The sequence below is a fragment of the Strix uralensis genome, chromosome Z, assembly GCF_047716275.1.
Source record: "Strix uralensis isolate ZFMK-TIS-50842 chromosome Z, bStrUra1, whole genome shotgun sequence".
NCBI classification, from domain to species: Eukaryota; Metazoa; Chordata; class Aves; order Strigiformes; family Strigidae; genus Strix; species Strix uralensis.
Window position 1 is genome coordinate 91,806,224 of NC_134012.1, and position 17,945 is coordinate 91,824,168.

Here is a 17,945-nt window from a genome sequence, read left to right on the forward strand (position 1 = left end):
GGCAGGACACAGCCCTTCCTATCAGCACTGGCCCATCATCCTTTCCTCAAGTGCTGTCCTGAAGGGTGTTAGAGCATCTGCCAGGTGGTGCCGGGGGGTCTCACCTCCCACCGCAACCGCTGGGATGTGACCAGGCACCCTGCACCGCTCTGGGTGCTCTTGCAAGAGGAAGCAATATTGCACCCATGCTAACAGCTGGTCCGGGGCAGCACTGGCCTCTGCTCACCGCTCCTCCGTCCTGGGCTGACTTCAAACTTCCAGGCTGGATCCGGCTTGTGCTGGTGCCGGGATACCCGGGGCTCAAAGCTGGGTGTGCTTCCCAGGGGGGTTGCCCTTGTGTGCTGGATGGAGGACCAGATGTTTAGGAAGCCAGGCAGGGCATGGGTGGGATGCAGATGTTACAGGACAATGCCCTGAACTCCTTCAGAAGGGAATGCAAGGAACTCAGAAAATGCAGCTTAATTGCTGCCCTGGGCTCCACAGGCTGGAGGTTACCTTCATTTTTAAGGAGTGTATCTTCCACAAACACAACAATTTCCATTTAAAGGCACCCGAGTGACTGAAACTCCACCGCTTCCCTGCTAAGCTCCTTGCCTTGTTATCAACGTTCGCAATGCACTGATGAATACGAGCTTTGGATACAGACCGCGGCTGCAGGGACATGGCAGGATAGTCCCTGCTCCAAAATAATTTCCCCACTCTGTTCAGAGCTGGCGCCTTGTCTTTTGTATGATGTTTTCCAGGATTTGGGGTAGAAAGAGAAAATCTGGGATACAAGTGCAGCTCCTCTTCTTGCACTCCGGCACTTCCAGCCACTTGAGACTGGGACATGCAGCATATTGAAGGCAAAGACTGACTGCTGGCTGCACTTCAAGGATTCATTTATTTGTTTTTCTGGTCCAGTAATTGCCACATGTAACCAGCAAATTGTTTTTCAACGTGTTCCTGAACTCTATTCTCTCCCATTTTTCCTGCTCTTTGAGGATGAACACTCTTGTCACGGCACTGGCTATAATCTGTCTTTGGCTGGTGGCAAAAGCGCTGTGCCCAGCTCCCTGTTTTGCCATCGTTGGCTCTAAATTGCCCAGTCCACGCTGGTCCTTCACAGTTGGAGTATCCGCACCATGGGTCTGGACACGGCCGGGCAGCATCCCTGCAGCACAGTTGGCAGCACAGGCACCTTGGCCCCCAGGGCCTGCTGCTCCCTGTCCCACATCGCACAGCCTTTGCTGCCCAGATGGAGCAGTGGAGAGATGCAAAGGCACGGAATAAGGTTTTTAGGACCATGTTAGGTAAGGGCTGGTGGAGGATGACTTTGGGGGGGCTTTATGATGCCTAAGGATGGAGGCAAGAGGATTTTAATTTCTCTTCCAATCCTAATTCCTATGACTGCTTCCAGCACAAACACCAAACCTCTCTTTTGGGAACGCTCAGAGGGGTGAGAAGGGCAATGCCATTGCAACCACACCAGTTTCACAGCCCTCTGCCCCAGCACATGGCAGCTGCTTCCCTAGACTTCAGGCAGGGAGGAGATCAGCAACCACAGGAGACCTGGATCACTGGGGATGGGACCAGGCAGGGCACCAGGCCACCGATGGGACCAGCATGGGGGCTGCCTGTGGACATCCTGCCTGGCTCCCCCAGGATGCTCAGGTGCTGGCACCAGTTACAGCAGGGCCAGGAGAATCAGGGAAGGCACGAGGAGGATGCCAGTATGGCTCAGACCTCGGCTCCATCTCATACATGGATAGGCATAAGCTCCACTTGGGGAGCCTGCCCCTTCCCCGTCCCGTCACTCCAACGGGCAACACTGCGTGCAGAGCAAGCCAACCCCAACACCATCTCGGAGAGGCCAGTTGCTGCCGTGGAAGTTACCTATGGCGAACTCATCAAAGGTGGCAGTGGTGGAGTTTTTGCCCAGAGCATTCGTGACTGTCAGAGTCACCTTGTACTTCACAGTTGAGAAGAGCTGGAGGTATCTGATGTGACACCTGTTTTTGGGAAAGACATCCTTCTCGCAGACCATCTCTCTCGTGCCATGTCTGGAAAGAAGAGGTGAGAAGAACTGTTACCTACAAAGCAGTGTTCAGGGTCAGGAGGCACCCATGCTGCCAGAGGCAGGAGGCAGAAGAGCAGTGCTGTCTCCCCACTCTGCCCACAGTCCCTGTGCACCAGCCCCTGCCACAGTCAAAGGGATGCTTTCTTCCTGCTGGGGAATTCTGCAGGCTCATGTATGTGATGTTTTATCCTAATCCTGCACAGAGGCTGCAGTGAACTGTGCCCCAAGGAAAGGATGAGACCCTATTGGGGTTGGGGTTGGCTCTGTCCCTCCTGTGAGAGGAATGGGGTCTCCTTCCTGCTGGTGACACAAGCCCCAGAAGATAATGCATGGCACCAGCCTATATAAGGGCTGTGCCAGGACCCAGGCACAGGGTGGGGGATGATACCATGCCATGGCCAGTTCTAGGTGAGGGATGCTGCTGTTGCCCAGCTGCAGCCAGCATATGCCAGAAGGGAGCATGGCTGTGCCAAATGCACTGAAAAACAGCAGACATACCCTCCACTGTGGAAAGTGGTGCAGAGAGAATGCACTTGGGGGGCATGGAAAGGGGACCTGGGAGCTGGGGACTTCTGTGGTCCTCTCTGGGGAAATGGGAACTTTCTTGGGACAAAGCCCCAGTGCCAAGCATCCAGTTTGGATGTCCCTGGAACATCCTTCACCAGGCCCATTTTTGGGACACCAATCCCATACACTCAGCACAGGTCAGACCAACTGCCCCAAGACTTCATGGCACTACTTGGGACCTGCTCCAGGGTGCAGGGACAAAAACTCACTCCACTGCACCCTTCCTTCCCAGGCACTTACATGACGGAGATGTTGAAGGAGTTGGGGATGTAGGTGGGAGTGGGAAGGTGCCAGCTGCAGTAGAAACCCTTCGGGTAGTTGTTGGACCGGCACATCAGCAATGGCTCCTTCGGGGGGGCTGCCAGGGAAAGAGAAAGAGGAATTACCCATTGAGGTGGGGTTATCAGCAGGTCCTGAACAAGGGGATGTCCCTCCACGCTCAACTACTGCCAGCCTGGGAAGGGACACAGTTTGCACGGGGAGCCTGAGCTGTGTTTATCATCTGCTCAAAGCACCTGGGGGCCCTTTGTCCCATGTTTGCTGCTGAGGTCCCTCATGAGACCTTGCTTTGGACTGGTCTGTGCTCAGCAGCTCACCTCCTCCCCTGGCAGGTCACTGGCTCTAATGAGAGATGGAGTGGCAGAGGAGGTTGGCAGGTACCGGGCGAAATTGTCTTCAAGGCTGTGATGGAGACATCGCTGATGAGGAGGAGGTGCTGCTCTCTTGACCCCATTAAGCTACAGCACTCATGGCTTTCTCTGCCATGTCCCTGGGGAGTGACAAACTTGTTGAAGGATGATCCTCCAAAAGACCAGAGGTCCTCAAAGGGAGGAACAAGGACTGCTTATGGCAAGATAAGGAGGAACAACCTGAAACCGACAGAGAAAATTCAACTTTGCAGGAGGACTGGCAGAGTTAACACTTTCAGCAGTGGGGCAGAGGATCTCATCCCAGGGACCTGCCTCCCAAGAGACACAGGCAACTGGAGATAGGATGAGACCATGCAGCAGGGAACAGCCTTCCTCTGGCCTCATCAGCCAGTCCTAGAGGTTAGAGGCAGAAGAGGATTTTAAACTCAACCAAGTGTTCACACTGTGCTCGGCTTTCCCAGACATATGGGCACTCTGTGCTCTTTGCAGGAGCATCGTCAGAGCCGCAGAAGACTCTGCAAAATGTCAAGGGCCAGTGTATGTGGGAGGATGAGATGTGATACCTTTCAGCTAATAAATTTTGCCCTTGTAGGTTGGTGAAAATCTGAACTGACACTGAAGTCAACTCCACTTGGTACCTGGACGCTTGCATTGCTAAGAGCAGAGTTTGGCTCTAACTGCAGCACCTTGGCATAGTACATTGCCATAAAATACACTCCCTGGGCTGGGTGTGCACCAGGGTTCCCTCGGAGAGGCTGTCTGAACCTATAGCGGTCCCTTTTTCCCTTCCTTTGTTAGCCCTTGTCCCCATGCATCCACCTGGGATGTCCCAGGACACAATCTTCTCTCCAAGCAGAGATTTTGAAACAAACCTGTCAGCCTCAGCGTAAACACCGCTGCTCACCATTCCACCGTGGTCCCGGCAGCACTGCCCACCACACAGCTAACTGCTCCCCTTCCTGCAGCTGAGGCAGATGCCTTACATTACCAAAAATGAGATGCAAACAAGGATGAAGTGATGCAAGAGTTCAGGGAACACCCCCAGGCTGGGAAACTCCTTCCTGAGAGGGCTGCAAGGGCAAATCACAAGTCCCACAGCACTGTGCGTGCACTATATCTTGCTAGGGAGCAGCCCACACTGATGCTGGTGCAGGGAAGCTGTGCACCAACCTAACACCCCTCTGCATGCCGTGCCAGTGACATAAAGGATGCAGAGAGTCAGCTAAGGGTGCCCTTGTTGCATCAATGAGCCAGCAGCACCAGGAGGATGCCAAAGCCTCAAGACATCAATGCAAAATGGAACATCCCTGCAGCCACATCTGTGCAAATTCCCCACATGGCACACAGCCCTGCAGAGCTGCTGGTCTCCTGGAGGTCTCCTCAGCCCCACTCAGGCTCAGCCCAGGCCTCACTGGTGTTAACACACTCAGGGATGCATCTAGGACCAAAGCAGGACCCTGATGGGCCAACCCATCTGGTTTGCTGTGAGCACAGACTGCCAGGGTGGGCTGCCGGGATCCTGGCTCAGCATTGCACAGCAGAGCCCATGGTCAGAAAATAATGATGGGGTTTGCTAGAAAAGCTTTCTGGGGGGGATGCCATGAGCTCCAGCTGCAGCACCCTACTGCAGGCTACAGAGGGAAAACGGAGGCATGGGACTTGCATGCACGCTGGTCCCCCTGGCGCAGGATTGGAGAGGGAGCAAGCAAATAACAAGAGAGCCAAGGATAGCAGAGTCAGGCAGTGGGGAGCAAGAAGATTCTTGGGGAGAGGGAGAGGGAGAGGGAGAGGGAGAGGGAGAGGGAGAGGGAGAGGGAGAGGGAGAGGGAGAGGGAGAGGGAGAGGGAGAGGGAGAGGGAGAGGGAGAGGGAGAGGGAGAGGAGGGGGCCAGCAGGGAGGGGAAGCTGTGCCGGTCCACGACGCGTGTTCCTCCTAATGGCAATTTCAGCCTTCAGCCAGCAGACGAAGGCCAGAGCCTGGTTAATGAGCCTCCCAGCTAAATTATTCAAGCAGACCCTCCGCAGCAAAACAGAGTGGCTAATCGCAAGGCCAGAGACAAGGGCCTGATCCCTGCTACAGCTCTATCCTCCTCCTCCTCCTCACCGGCTCCTTAACCCCTTCCCTGCCCCACAGCCGCCCCCGGGGTGAGGCGGGAGCAAATGCAGGGCAGACTCACCCTTTGCAGGGGGCAATGGAGAGAAAGGGGGTTGGGGACTCCCGGGAGGTGTTTCGAAGGGGTGCAGGGGATTTAGGGACAGCCTTTGGGGTCCGAGCGACCGCGTGGTGGCAGTGTGAGCTAACAGCACCCGCCTGGCACCCGGCAAACCGGGCTGGGGGCGGGAAATGTTGCAGGCTAGGGGAGGATGCTGGGGATGCAGCCGTGGGTCTCTCGCCCACTTGCTGCTTGTGCTCAGCTGTCCTGCACGACACCAGGAGCCAGCCGGATAGAGGTAGCCAAGGCTTTGGTGAGCATCCCTGAAGTCCTGCACGGTCCCTGCCCGATGAGGAGGCTCTGCACTACCCGCACGGCCCCAGATGCTGCACCACTACTGAGCCGCAATTAGTCCATCTGAGGATAATTTATCTCTGTTGTCTCCATGCCGGATCTGTGCTAATTCCTCCACTGAGGGGTGGGGGGTGGGAGGGTGGCTTGTGCCTCCAGGTTTGCTTTGCTGGGAGAAGGGAGGCTGCCCAAACTGCCTCCCACTTCCACCCCCACTCTGCAGGAGCCTTTAGAGATGGCCCATTTTCACAGCCTTGAATGTCTTGAAGATCCTGTCCTCTGCTCCAAGACTGGGTCCCCAAATCCAGCCCCTATCTCTGTGCACGCAGCAGCCTCGACCTTTCATCCTCTGGTGCCTTTTAGCAAGCCAGAGGTGGAAGAAGAGCCTGTCCCTCTCTTTCTGGGCAGGGACAAGCTGTCTCATGGGGACACTCCTGCCACCTCCATCTCTCCAAAGAGCTGTCAGTCCCAGAGCCACAGGTGTTTTGGGAGGGGGATGTCATGCAACTGCCCCACTTTCCACCTTGATGGGCAGAAAGTTCACCCCACGGGAGAGTGCAAGACCAGTGTGATGTGCCACTCGGGGCTGTGAGCATGACACCATGCTGGTGACCATGACCATGACTGCCACGCACCACAAAGGAGAGGGCTGCAAGCCCCTTCTCAGCTGCCATGGTGCATTGGGAGGGCTGTCTTTGTCCACCCTGCCACAATGCCTCCAAGCTGGTGGCAGGAACCCCACCTCTCTATGGGAGAAGGTGGCTTGCAACCGTATTCCTCTCCCCTCCTCTCCCAGGAAAGGTGCTCGCCTGCACAGCTCATCCTGCCCATCAAAGGCTCTTAAAGACAGCAAATAAAATTGCAGGCTCCAATCGATCTGGCGCTCCGTAATGCTGTCTTTGGAGGTGGGCCAGCCAGTCGGACCGATGGAGAGAGCAAGAAAGGCAGCGTAGGAAAACAAAGCCATCAAGGGAGCATTAAAGGCTTTTCCTGCCCTGAGGCTTTGGGCAGTGCCTCTGGGCGCGGGGTGTCCCGCTCCAACCTCCTCTATCCTCCCCGCCCCGGCTGATGTCCAGCTCTCAGCCCCTGCCGGATGCCAAAACAAGCCTGAGCAACACGTTGCCTCTGCACGGGCACTCTCCCTGGGCTCCTGCACGCAGCCTCCCTAATCCTGGCAAATATTTACTTCCCCGTCGCCTCATGGAGCTGCTGAACTCTGTAAAAGCAGAGCTCCTTTCCTTTCGCAGCAAACAGCGCCTGCCCTCTCTAATCTGTCTATTAACCTCTCGCATGGCAGGAAGCCACTTCTTCCATGCGCTCTGCTGATGTCCTCTCTGCAAACCCGGCATGTTTAATGCCTGGCCATGGTGGCTTCCCAGCATCTCGGGCTGCAACCAGCCTTGCTGTAAAAGCTCAGAGTGAGGGGATGAAAGGCTGCACCAGAGCTGGGTGCATCCCACCTGGGCAAACTGCTCGCAAGCTGTGTGATGTTCCAGCAAAATTCGGAGCTGTGACAGGCATTGAAAGCCAGGGTCATCGTCTCTGCAGACTCCACAGAAGACTGGTGGTGGGGACAGGGTTGGCTTTCCCCCCATATGGCACTCCAGGCTTTGCATCTATTTGACCACTGTCTCTCTGGCTTGTTGGAAATAGCTGTCACTCGATCAGCTCCAGCATCTCTGCTCAGCTAGGGAGAGCACAAATGGTAGTGGAGGATGAAACAGCTCTACACGCATCAGCCCAGACACAGATTTTTGTCTCTCTCCCCATCTCTAAAGCCCAGTTGTCCTTGTACCCTGAGTCCCACTGTGCAGGGGAAAAGTGTGACCAATCCATTTTAGAAACCACTAAAAATGATCTACAATAGCTTTTCCTAGCCCTGCTAGGTCATGAGATAATGGACATTAAAATCATGGCATTTTTATATATAGGAAAGTTATTTTAGGTCATTTTTAGAGGTTTCTGAAATGGATCAGTTATAATTTTCCTCTCCTGCTGAGGGCTGAACGTACTAAAGATGCCTTGCTCCACAGGTGGAAAGATACAAAAAATAGTACCAATAAAAGTTTTAAGAGACCTCTCAAACACTACTGTAGGAGGTATTTCTTCTGGTGCACTCAAGGCACATTCAGGCGCCGGGCTGCTGGGAGATACCGATCCTACAGGATGCTTGTGGGGTCACCTGCATAACTCATCATCCTGGTCTCAGGCCAGCAAAGCCTCCAGGGTCCATGACAGCAGGATGTGCTTGTGCTAGAGCTATAGTTGTGACACAGCCTGCCTGCACGTGGGCAGGACCCCCGTGCTGCCCTGCACTGGGGCACAACCCCAGCACTGATGCTGCTCTGCCACTGGACTCCTGCTGTTAGCATCCCTGACTCTCCACAGTGCCCATGGCAGGATCACTGCCCCCTCTCTTGCCTGTGCCTAACATGCCCTCCACATCCTCACCCTCTGTCTTTTTTTGCACGACAGCCATGACCTTGCAGGCGGTGAGTATGTGCCGATAAGTAAAAAGGCACCCAAGTGACCGAGGGCAAAGCTGTACAGGCTGGAGGGCACAACAGGGACCCACCCAGGAGTGAGAGGCCAGCCCCGAGCACATGGGCACATGTGCACAAGAGCAGCACACCTCGCACGCCTGCACACACACCTAGGCAGATGCTTTTGTCATGCACACACTGGCTGCAAGCATGATGTATTATTTATCTAACGCCGCTTTTCTAAAATTGTCTGTGTACAGCAGGCTGGTAGGAAACAACAAAGAAAACAACAATGAATAAATCATATTTCTACTGCCCAGCAAATCAAGGGAGCATCCACCTGCTGTGCACCACCTGTACTGGAGTGCAGCATGGCTGTGGCTAGGGACAGCCCCTTCCACCACCCCAAATGCTGGGATGCGGCTGTGTTTTGTTGCTGGAGAAAGGGAGGGAGGTGAAGTTCCAATTTTGCTCTATAACTCCTTTTTCAGGCTGTTCTTGGATGAGGGCGAAGATGAGGAAGGCTGCAGAGGACAGAGGTGGGGCAGTACAGAGGCAGGTGATACTCCCCTGCATCGCACTTCTGTGCTCTGGGAATATCATGTTCATAACCACTGCAAGTTGTTTATTTTTAAATTAATGCAGCAAAATTAATGTAAGAGAGAATTAAAGAGCCCAGGGGTGCAGGGGCACAGGGTGAGAAGTGCTCATCCCTCACTGGCCTCCTGGGTGACCTGGGCAAGTGATGGAGACAGGGTTTAGGTCTCTCTCAGTCAGTCTAAGCCAGCCAACCTTAGCAAAGGACATTTTCAGGGGGACATTCTTCCACCTTAAAATTAGACACTGAAGACGTACCCCTCTGGAGTGTGAGCCATCCCAGCTGAACACCAGAGTTGCCCACATTCAGCCAGCACCTAGCCCAGCCCTGACACCCTCATACTGCAGCATCTCCCCACGAGCTCCAGAAATGGGCCAAGGACACCTGTGGCTGTAAGCAAAGTCCCCTGGCCCTGCTGCCATCTAGGAGCCAGTTCCCTAGCCTCAAAGAGCAAGAATTTATTCCCCAGAAGGTGCTGGAGAAAAAGGTGGACTCAGCAAAAGATAAATTTCTAAAAGGCCCTGTTTTACACTGATTGGGGCTCGTAAAGCAAGCTATGGATTTTCTCATTTCCCTTGCAGAAAATTCAGCGCGTGTGTCAAGAGGCAGTGCTGTAAATTTTTGGGTGAGGCATTACTCATAGGGAGAAGAGAGCTCAGAGCCCTGCTTTAAGCCCAAATCTCAGTGCAAGCTCCTAGCCCTAAGAGCTGCCTCGCAGCAGGACAGCGTGCTAACAAACAGTCTCACCGGAGTTTGCTTCATCCTGCACTGCACGAAGCCATGCTATTTGCAGCACAGCAGAGGTGCTCTTCAAACCTGACAGCTCTCAAGCCTTCAAAAAATTATCAAGCAAGCCTGGTTAAGCAGTGAGAGAAAAGAGCAAGAGGAGAGGAGCTCCACTCACCATGGCATGGGGAAGGGTGGCTGGCTGGCATGGCTGCCCTCTCCGGAGATGCCCCGAAGGTGTTGAATGCTGCAGGGAGGTGTTTTGGGCAGGTGAAGCCATCAGGCATCCCGCACCCATGACAGACCCCCTTGCTCCCAGCTGCAGAGCTGACTCCCTCCAGGAGCACCAGTGCTGGGCAGCATTGCTGTCCTGGGCTAATGCCCACACAGGTCCTTGGAGATCCCACACCAGCACCCCAAATCCACACGGGCTGGGATGCTGGGCTGGATGCCTCAGGGACTGATGTGCAACAAGGATGCTGGGTACCTCCAGCCTTCGCTTGGGACCACACCACAGCAGAAGGTCCCTCCTAACTCTCCTGTTCTCCATTGAAACCAAAGAGCGGCTTTGCTCTGAAACAGTATTAAATATTGAACAAAAGAAAGCAAATCTGTTATCTGGGATAATTGGGAGTAAATAAAACATTTAACCAAACCAAATGCAGCTGTTTCTACTTGGAGCCGGCACAACAGCAGGGAAGCCAGCTCAGCTACTCTGCATCCTTGTTACGGCAGCTGATTATTGTTTTGTGTATAACGGTAGCACAGCCAGGCCTCGAGCAAGGCCGGGGCTCACAGTGCTCGGTGCGGCACACGCGGGAGGGGTACTCCAGAAAGGCAGGATGTGGCAGCACGGTGAGCGTGCTGGGCCCGGGAAGCCCTTTGCAGCGCTGGGGTTTGCTCTCCAGCCTGGGGAGTTCACTGCGAGGCCAGCTTTCCTCCCCCAACACCTCTGCGAGGGGATTTGCATGTAACATAAACCATTTCAGAGCCAGGTCACTGGTTCGCACATAGCCCCGGGCAGTAATGACCAAACCTTGTTACCGGCTGCTCTGGGAATGAGCGTGCTGGGCCTCCATCCAGCTCCAGGAGACCTGAAGAGCAGTGTGGGGTGAGGGACTGTGCAGCTCCCAGGGGAAGGTGCTGGCAAACAGAGCCAAGGGAGGCTGTGTGGATGGAGACCGTGTCCCTGCCTGCAGCTTGGGGCTGGAGCATCCCGAGGTGCCAGGCTGCTGTGCCCAGCTCGGGGTGAAGGGGCTGCAGCCCTTGTGGAGAGCAGGGGGCTGATGTGCTCTTCACTTCCTCAGCACAGCCATGGGGCTTTTCACCATTGGGGTTTGGGGAGGAAAGTTTGATGGCCCCACAGCTCCTGCCCAGATGCTGTGCCTATCCCTTATAAAATGGTCAGGAAGGATGTGGGGCATGAATTGCATGGGATTTTCCAGTCCCTGCCAGAATAGTTCCTGCTTCCAGGGGACCCTTCTCCTCAACACAGGGCTGGATGCACTGTACCAAGGCAATGCAGGAGGAAAATGCTTCCTAGCACCCACACAGGTCCCCTAGCAGCTCCTCTTCACCCCAAGGAGCTTGTGGTTGCTGCACATGGGAGCACATCACAGCACTGATCTCCAGAGAGGAGTAGCTGCCTCCCTAGGTACCTCGTGATAAAAAACTTCATCAGAGCAGCCCAAAACTGCTCTGAAGTGTTGTTTTCTCCTGTGCCCCATCTCAGCCCACACCAGCTGTGAGCGACACGCAGCCCTGGAGCCCAAATCTGTGCAGAACCCTGGAAATCTCCAGGAGCTCAGCTGGAACAGTTGCCATCCAGAGAGAGGGAACATCTCTGCCTGCTGTGCAGGAGGTCAGGGGGCATGCAGGGTGCCCCTGAGGGCTCCCCAGCAGGTATTGGGGAGCCTGAGGGTCTGTGCCACGGCAGCCCCCTGCCTCCATGCCAGCGGGTCTTGCAGAAGAGAACTCAGCATCCCCTCCTCCCTCTTTTCCCAGCTCCAGGCACAAATCCCTGGGACAATCTATACCATGCAATGTCCCTGCCCCCTCCATCACCTTATTTAAAGGCTGCAAGAAAGCAATCTGTCCTCGCAGCCTCTCCAGATGGAGAAGACAGGGAAAATACCAGGTGCAATCAGACACAACTGGGACCATCAGCAGCCGTGTATCCTCAGCAAAGCTGTCCCACCAGAACTCCTGGAAATTGTATATTTATCCAGGAGGAGCCTCCAGAGGGAAGCTACAAGCACTTTGTCATGTACTGAGCAACAAGCTAGCCACGAATATTACCAGCTATCAATCCCAGTGGGGGAGTGTGGGCTGCCTCGAACAGCCAGCAGCTCTCCAAAAATGCCTCTTCTCTCTTCATCCCTCTTGAGATGCAGCCTGGATACATCCCCTTCTTTGCTCTGCTCTTCCCCAGGCTGCTCTCTGCATTATCTTGGCGAGGGGGGTACCTGCTGGCAGAGGGGTCTCTCACTCCACAGGGAATGGAGAGGAATAAGTAAGAGATTTCTGACTCTCTGGAGGAGAGAAGCGGATATTTTCGGGCTTCTCTTCTGCCTAGGCAGGAGGAGCTGATAGGAGCAGCTGGTAACCAGACACAGTTCCATCCACTTTCTTCTTGCACTGGCACTGTTTTTTGCAGGAAAAGCTCCTTTCCTTCAGCATTTATGGAAAACCACCCGCTCCCATCCCCCTCTGTACCCTCCAGCCTGTACTGGCTGCTCCACCTTGGATTCAGTTGGAACAGGGGACCTGAAAGTGGGCACCTACGTGTGGGTACCCTGCTGCGCACCGGGTGTCTGCACAGGCAGTGGAGCCATTTGCTCATCCTTGAGCCAACCCTGTGTTTGGCCATTCAGATTGCATCTGGGTTGGCTCAGACAGACTCAGCACTCACATCCTCAGGACTGCCCTTCTGCCCTGCACCGCTGCTCTCCTGGTGGGATGCTACACTGCTCCATGGGGCTCAGTCTGTGCCTGTCTCAGCCCCTGAGACCATGCAGATCTTCGTGTGCAAGAGCCCTTGCCCCCACAATGCTAGTGGCCTCACCCAGCTTTGCATCATTTGTGCAGTCCTGTTGGGAAACCAACTGCAGGGAACTTGCAAACATAGCTCAGCTGGAGCCAGAGGTTCCCTGAGAGATGCCAGAGTTGGCTGTAGAGAGCTGACACAGGACCAGAAGGAGCCTCATACGACTTTTTTCCTTGTTGTTCCCACCAGGAATCTGTGCGAGTCCCTGCAGCAGCAGCCAGCCTCCTTGGTGCATCTAGTGAAGCCACCTGCCCCATCCCATGTGTCCTTCTGCATAATATTCCCTGGAAAATCAAAGCACTGGACTCTGATCGGGATGGGGCTGAGACGGACACCCCAGGAGATGGATCTGTCTGGTGGTGCTGTTCAGGCTCCTCAGGGATGCTGCTAGCCCATTAATGACATGCATCAGGGAAGATGCTTAATTTGTCCCAGGAAATGAGGTCTCCGCACCACTCCTTAGCTGCTCATTCTCTGGCTTTGAGAAAATACCAGTCAGACATGTTACTAACAGTAGGAGGGTGCCCAGCTCAAGCCTAAATCCTCCCCTGTGCTGCTGGTGCCATGGGGTGAAGGCAAGAAGGAAGAGGGAGCCCAACTTCAGAGCATCACTCTCCGCAGCTCACCCAAACGGCATCCTTCAAGGGAATGAAACCCAGAGGAGCATGTCATTTCTAGAAGGGTGGGCTGAGATACCAGCTCAGCTAACACACTGCTCAACACCACTGCTCTCTTTACGAATATCTTTTTTTTTTCTTCAGGTCTGAATGAGAACCTGGCCTCAGAATGAGAACTTCTTGTCTCAGGGCAATGAGATCCTTGGGATGATATAAGTCACATAACCCCAGACTTCACTGCATTTGGAAGTAATAGCTGCATCCTTAATGCAGCCGACTTCAAGGGAGGTCCCATTATTCAGCCCATCTGTAAAGAAATGGAGCTAAAAAAAGGCTCTTTGCTTTATGAAAATGATGCTCATCTTCCTCAAATCCTGGCTTATGCTTAAATACCCACCAGTGGCAGAGAGCAAACCCCATAGGATGGTCCTGGTGTGCATGGCCAGGGCAGCTCAAACAGCTCAAGGGGCTTGGGGATCCCCTCCCACCCACATGAGAGCCCACAATTTGCAAAAGGAAGCATGAAGCACAAACCAACTTGATTACTCACAGTGACTTCACCTGCTCTAATCATTACCTGTAAAATCTTTGCAAGGTTGTTTTCATTTTCTTCCCCCCCTGCTTCCCCCAGCTTCACTCTGCAGTGAACACCTCACTAAATTCCCTTAATCTCCCCTTCAGGTCATATGCTACCTTCTAATCCTTTAATCAATTTTCCTCTGGACTCCCTGTAATTTATCGACGGCCTTTTAACAACAAAACCCCCAGAAGCTAACGCACTTTTCCTGAGAGCATCTACACCAGATCAGTGGCGAGAGTGGCATCATTGCCGGTCCTGCCCCGGCAGCGATAACCTAGATGCTCAGCACAGCCTGTCCCTCCTCATGGAGGACAGTGGCTTCTCACACGTCCTCTGATTTACTTCCAACAAAGAACAATTAACAAGCAGTTATTGTTATTAAAAATATTCTTATAAATATTTTAATTATTTCCTAACGGCTGACAGGAACCCCCAGCACAGAGCTCCCCTGGGGTGGGCAACCCTCCTGCAAGTGCCAAGCACCAGAGCTGGGGACTGAGCTTCCAGCAGGAGGTCCCCAAATCTCTTTTGGGCAGAGTGGGGGGGGGCAGGATGCCAGGATGGGCACCGTGCACAGGTGATCAGGGCACTGCTGCTTTTTTTGGGGAAGCATTGCTGTGCATGCAATGGCACTGCCCAGCACAGCAGGAGACCCTCAAGAGATCTGGGACAGAGGGGAGAGGAGGACACAGTGCCCAGATACCCCACCGATGGGCTGGGACTGATTTCTGGCTGGGTTGTTTTCTCTGCAAGAGGCTCAGCACAGGATCAAAGAGTTTGGCAGGGAAGCCCAGGGCTGCTCTTTCTTCCCCTGCCTTTCTCACCCCCTCCAAGGTCAAACAATACTGGACTCTCAATAAACCATCATAGGGGCTCCAGGTGATTTCAGGAGGTATTTGATAGGATTTCAGCAGACCTGAAGCGTGACTTCACAGGGCCAGGGCGGGGGAAATACCCTAGAGCTTTGGAGGGAAACATTATTAGAGTCACTGAAGGATTTTGCTGCGGTCTCTGAAGCGTTGCACAGAAAATTACAGGAGAAGAGCAAGCCCCATGGCCCAGACCTTGTCAGCAGCAGAAGGATGTTGCGGTGTCCTGGCTCACCTGAGCCCCACTGCCGTCATGGACTGGGAGAACACCACTGCTGCATGCACTGCAAACGCCTCCTGCAACAGGGACAATTCTCCCCTCGATGCATGCAGATGGCTCAGCATCCTTCTGAGATGAGGTCAGAGGTCTGAGACTGGGGGCTCGGCTGTGGATAAGAGCTGCAAGGATGTGCTAGGAAGAAACAGACAGGGCAGGGCACTCTGGTTTTACCCAAATACCTTGCCATCCTCTCCTGGAACAGAAAAAGCAGCTCTGGCTGGGTTAATGCCAATGCAGCTAAGTCAGTCCCATGGCATATGTGCCACCAGCAGCACGGGAAGGAAGGCAGCATGCCTAGAGTAAGTGGAGAAGTGCTGTGATGCTGACCTTTCCAGCAGTGACGTGGGGTGAACCTTCCCAGGATCCAGTGTGGGAGGATTTGGGGTCTGTCTGCAACAGGGAGACGGTGGAGGCACAGCTTGGTACTTGCCCCATGCACAGAAAGCTGTTCACGGGCATTTTCAGAGAGCAGTTCCCATAGCAGCACCCACAGCATTATGGCAGAGCAGCTCAGCCACGGCCCAGCATAATGAAATGCAAATGACTTTTGAGGTCATACCTCACATAAGCATCTCGGTGGCTGTCTCCCCTGCTTTCTGCACTAATATGGGCTGGAAAAGCAAGAACTGGGCAAGGACCTGGAGGGCAGATGCATGGTCTTTGTTTCTCCTCCCCATGGATGCTTTACTTGAACCCTTGAGGAAGTTTATAGCTTGAATGCAGTCCTCCCTGTGAGTCAAATGGGTTGCAAATGTATTGGCATCTGCAGCAGTTAATAGAATCCATTTTCCAAGAAAGAGGAAAAGAAAAGGAAAAAGAGGAGGAGAATACTTAAATCTGCAAAACAAATGTCCATCACCCCTTCTGAAGCACTAAACCCACGGCAATAGATTATGTATGAAAGGTTGGTCTAGAGCAATAATCTGCAACGGCTTCTCACAACAATGCAGCTGGATTCAGATGTCAAACCAAAATCCTTAGCACTTAATACCTTCAAAGCCTGTACAAAAAATGGATGTGATGCTGGCCCCAGTGGGGTTATCGAGAGATTTGTCTCTGATTTCACCAGCAGCCGCATTAACACACTAATTCCTGCTGCCCTAGGAGAGTGCAGGGGATTTCCCTGTCCGGTAGCACCTGTGCCATGCCCCAGCTCTGAGACATTGCAGAAGTTGCCTTCCCATGTGGTATTTGCTGCAAAGTTTGGGAGAAGTGATAAATGGGAGAAAAGCACCCTGTGCCACCTTACAGACAAGGAAATGGAGGTACAGAGCAGCCAAGGTATGACCACTGAGGATGGAGAGGCTGACTGAGGGTGCCTGCTAAATCCCTTGGCCCTGCATGTGTCTCCCCATGTGTCCTGGTGAACCTGTGTGCTCACTCCACCTCTGCCTGCATGTGAACCATCGCCGGGGTCAGTATCCACGGGTGGCTGAGCTGCCCAAGCCTCTGGCCCCCCCGTCCGGCCCCAGGCAGAGCTGGGAGAGCCCTCCTTGCCCGCCCAGCTTCCCCACAGCCCAAGCAGATGTTCTGGGTCCTGTAACCCAGGACGGATCCCGGCTTGATTTATTACTGGACGTGACTTCTGGAGTTTGTCAAAGGCACCCGCTCCCCCTCCCCTGACTTTCCCCACACCCTTCCCATTTTGTTTTACGTTCAATTTGTGGTCTCCCCACCATAGCTTGCAATAAACAGAAACTCATTTCCAGTATAAACAACTGCACACTCTGCCCCAGCGAGCCATATGACCCTGCCTTTCCCGCTCCCCACCCCTGCCTGCTTTGGGCTCTGGGAAAATGGTCTCTTCCTTCTGCTTTTTTTCACCCCCCACCCTCCTGGCCCTTTGCATTCTTTTTTCGCTGAGATTTATAATGTGCCAGCCAGACCCATGGTGGTATATCCTACTCCACATCACGTACATGCTATTAAAAGTAACTCTACCAATAGATCTTGGTAAGGTAAGCCACTTGAAATCCCAAAGAGCTGGAGATAGGAGGAAGGCTCTGCCTGAGCTGGAGGTTTATACCCAAGATGGCCCCAGCAGAGTCAAAAGCCTCCCAAAATGTGGGATGCCTCTCAAGGCATGAAACAGGGCAAGATTTAGAAAACTTGAGTCCCAGGCTCAGCTGTTGTGCACTGATGCATGGGGCCAAGGCTGTGTCCAGTGCTGGAGCAGCTGCTGGGTGGCTGTTGGGATAATGAGGCTGTTAGAGACCCTGCACTGCTTGTGATCCAGAGCCGTTAGTGCTGATGGTGTTATACAGGGGGGATCTGATGGTGTTCCCATGGGGGTCGTGCCTGGGCAACCACTGAGACCTGCCTGCAGCTGCCTGTTGCTGCACAATCCTTTCCCCATGAAGCTTTAACAAAATGCCCCCACACTGACCACTTTGTCCCAGAACTTGTTTCTGCTCAAACATCCACAAGCTTGTGTTTGATCAATCCAGTGATCCCCTCCGGGGTGCCTTTCTCCCTGTGATGGAGGTATGCAGGGCAAATCCTGTCCTGCCAAGCCCTGAGTTGGGAGGGATGCCAGTGGGGTCAGAGCACAGCCCGATGGGAGCCGAACCTGGGGAGAGAGGCTTTGCAGGAAGGCCGTGGAGAGCTGGATGGATTCACCTCTCCGAAGGGCTGGGCTGATGCTCTCAGGGTCGCCTTTACCTATCTTTAACCACCCGGAAGGGAGATGGCCAGGCTAAGAAGTCTGTCCTTGCTGTGCTCAATGGGGACAGACAGGCACCTGGGGAAGGCAAACAGTCTTTCCTCTACATGGGGTACATGACTGTCTGCAGTGTTTTCATGGCTATACAGGGAGGGTAGCCAATGCATTTGTGCTAGAAAGCCCCTTAACTCTGCAAACACAATGCCCACCAAAATGCATTTGCTGACCAGGGTGGGCACGATGTGCAAAGGCTGGCTGTGGCTCAGTGGTGTGGATGAACCCAAGCGGATGAAGCCAAAGCTGTG

The 17,945-nt window shown here is 53.9% G+C and overlaps 1 protein-coding gene across 9 annotated transcripts in view; it reads right to left on the reverse strand.

Annotated features, from left to right (window-relative positions):
• The window catches only part of CNTFR (ciliary neurotrophic factor receptor), a 209,832-nt gene that overhangs the window by 21,304 nt on the left and 170,583 nt on the right, over nt 1–17,945 (reverse strand). For all 9 annotated transcript variants that reach the window (XM_074856845.1, XM_074856843.1, XM_074856844.1 and 6 more), the window contains 2 exons: nt 2,867–2,984; nt 1,876–2,042 (listed from right to left, as the gene is read on the reverse strand). In XM_074856845.1, the coding sequence (XP_074712946.1) occupies nt 1,876–2,042; nt 2,867–2,984 (285 nt within the window). The remainder of the gene's footprint in view (nt 1–1,875; nt 2,043–2,866; nt 2,985–17,945) is intronic.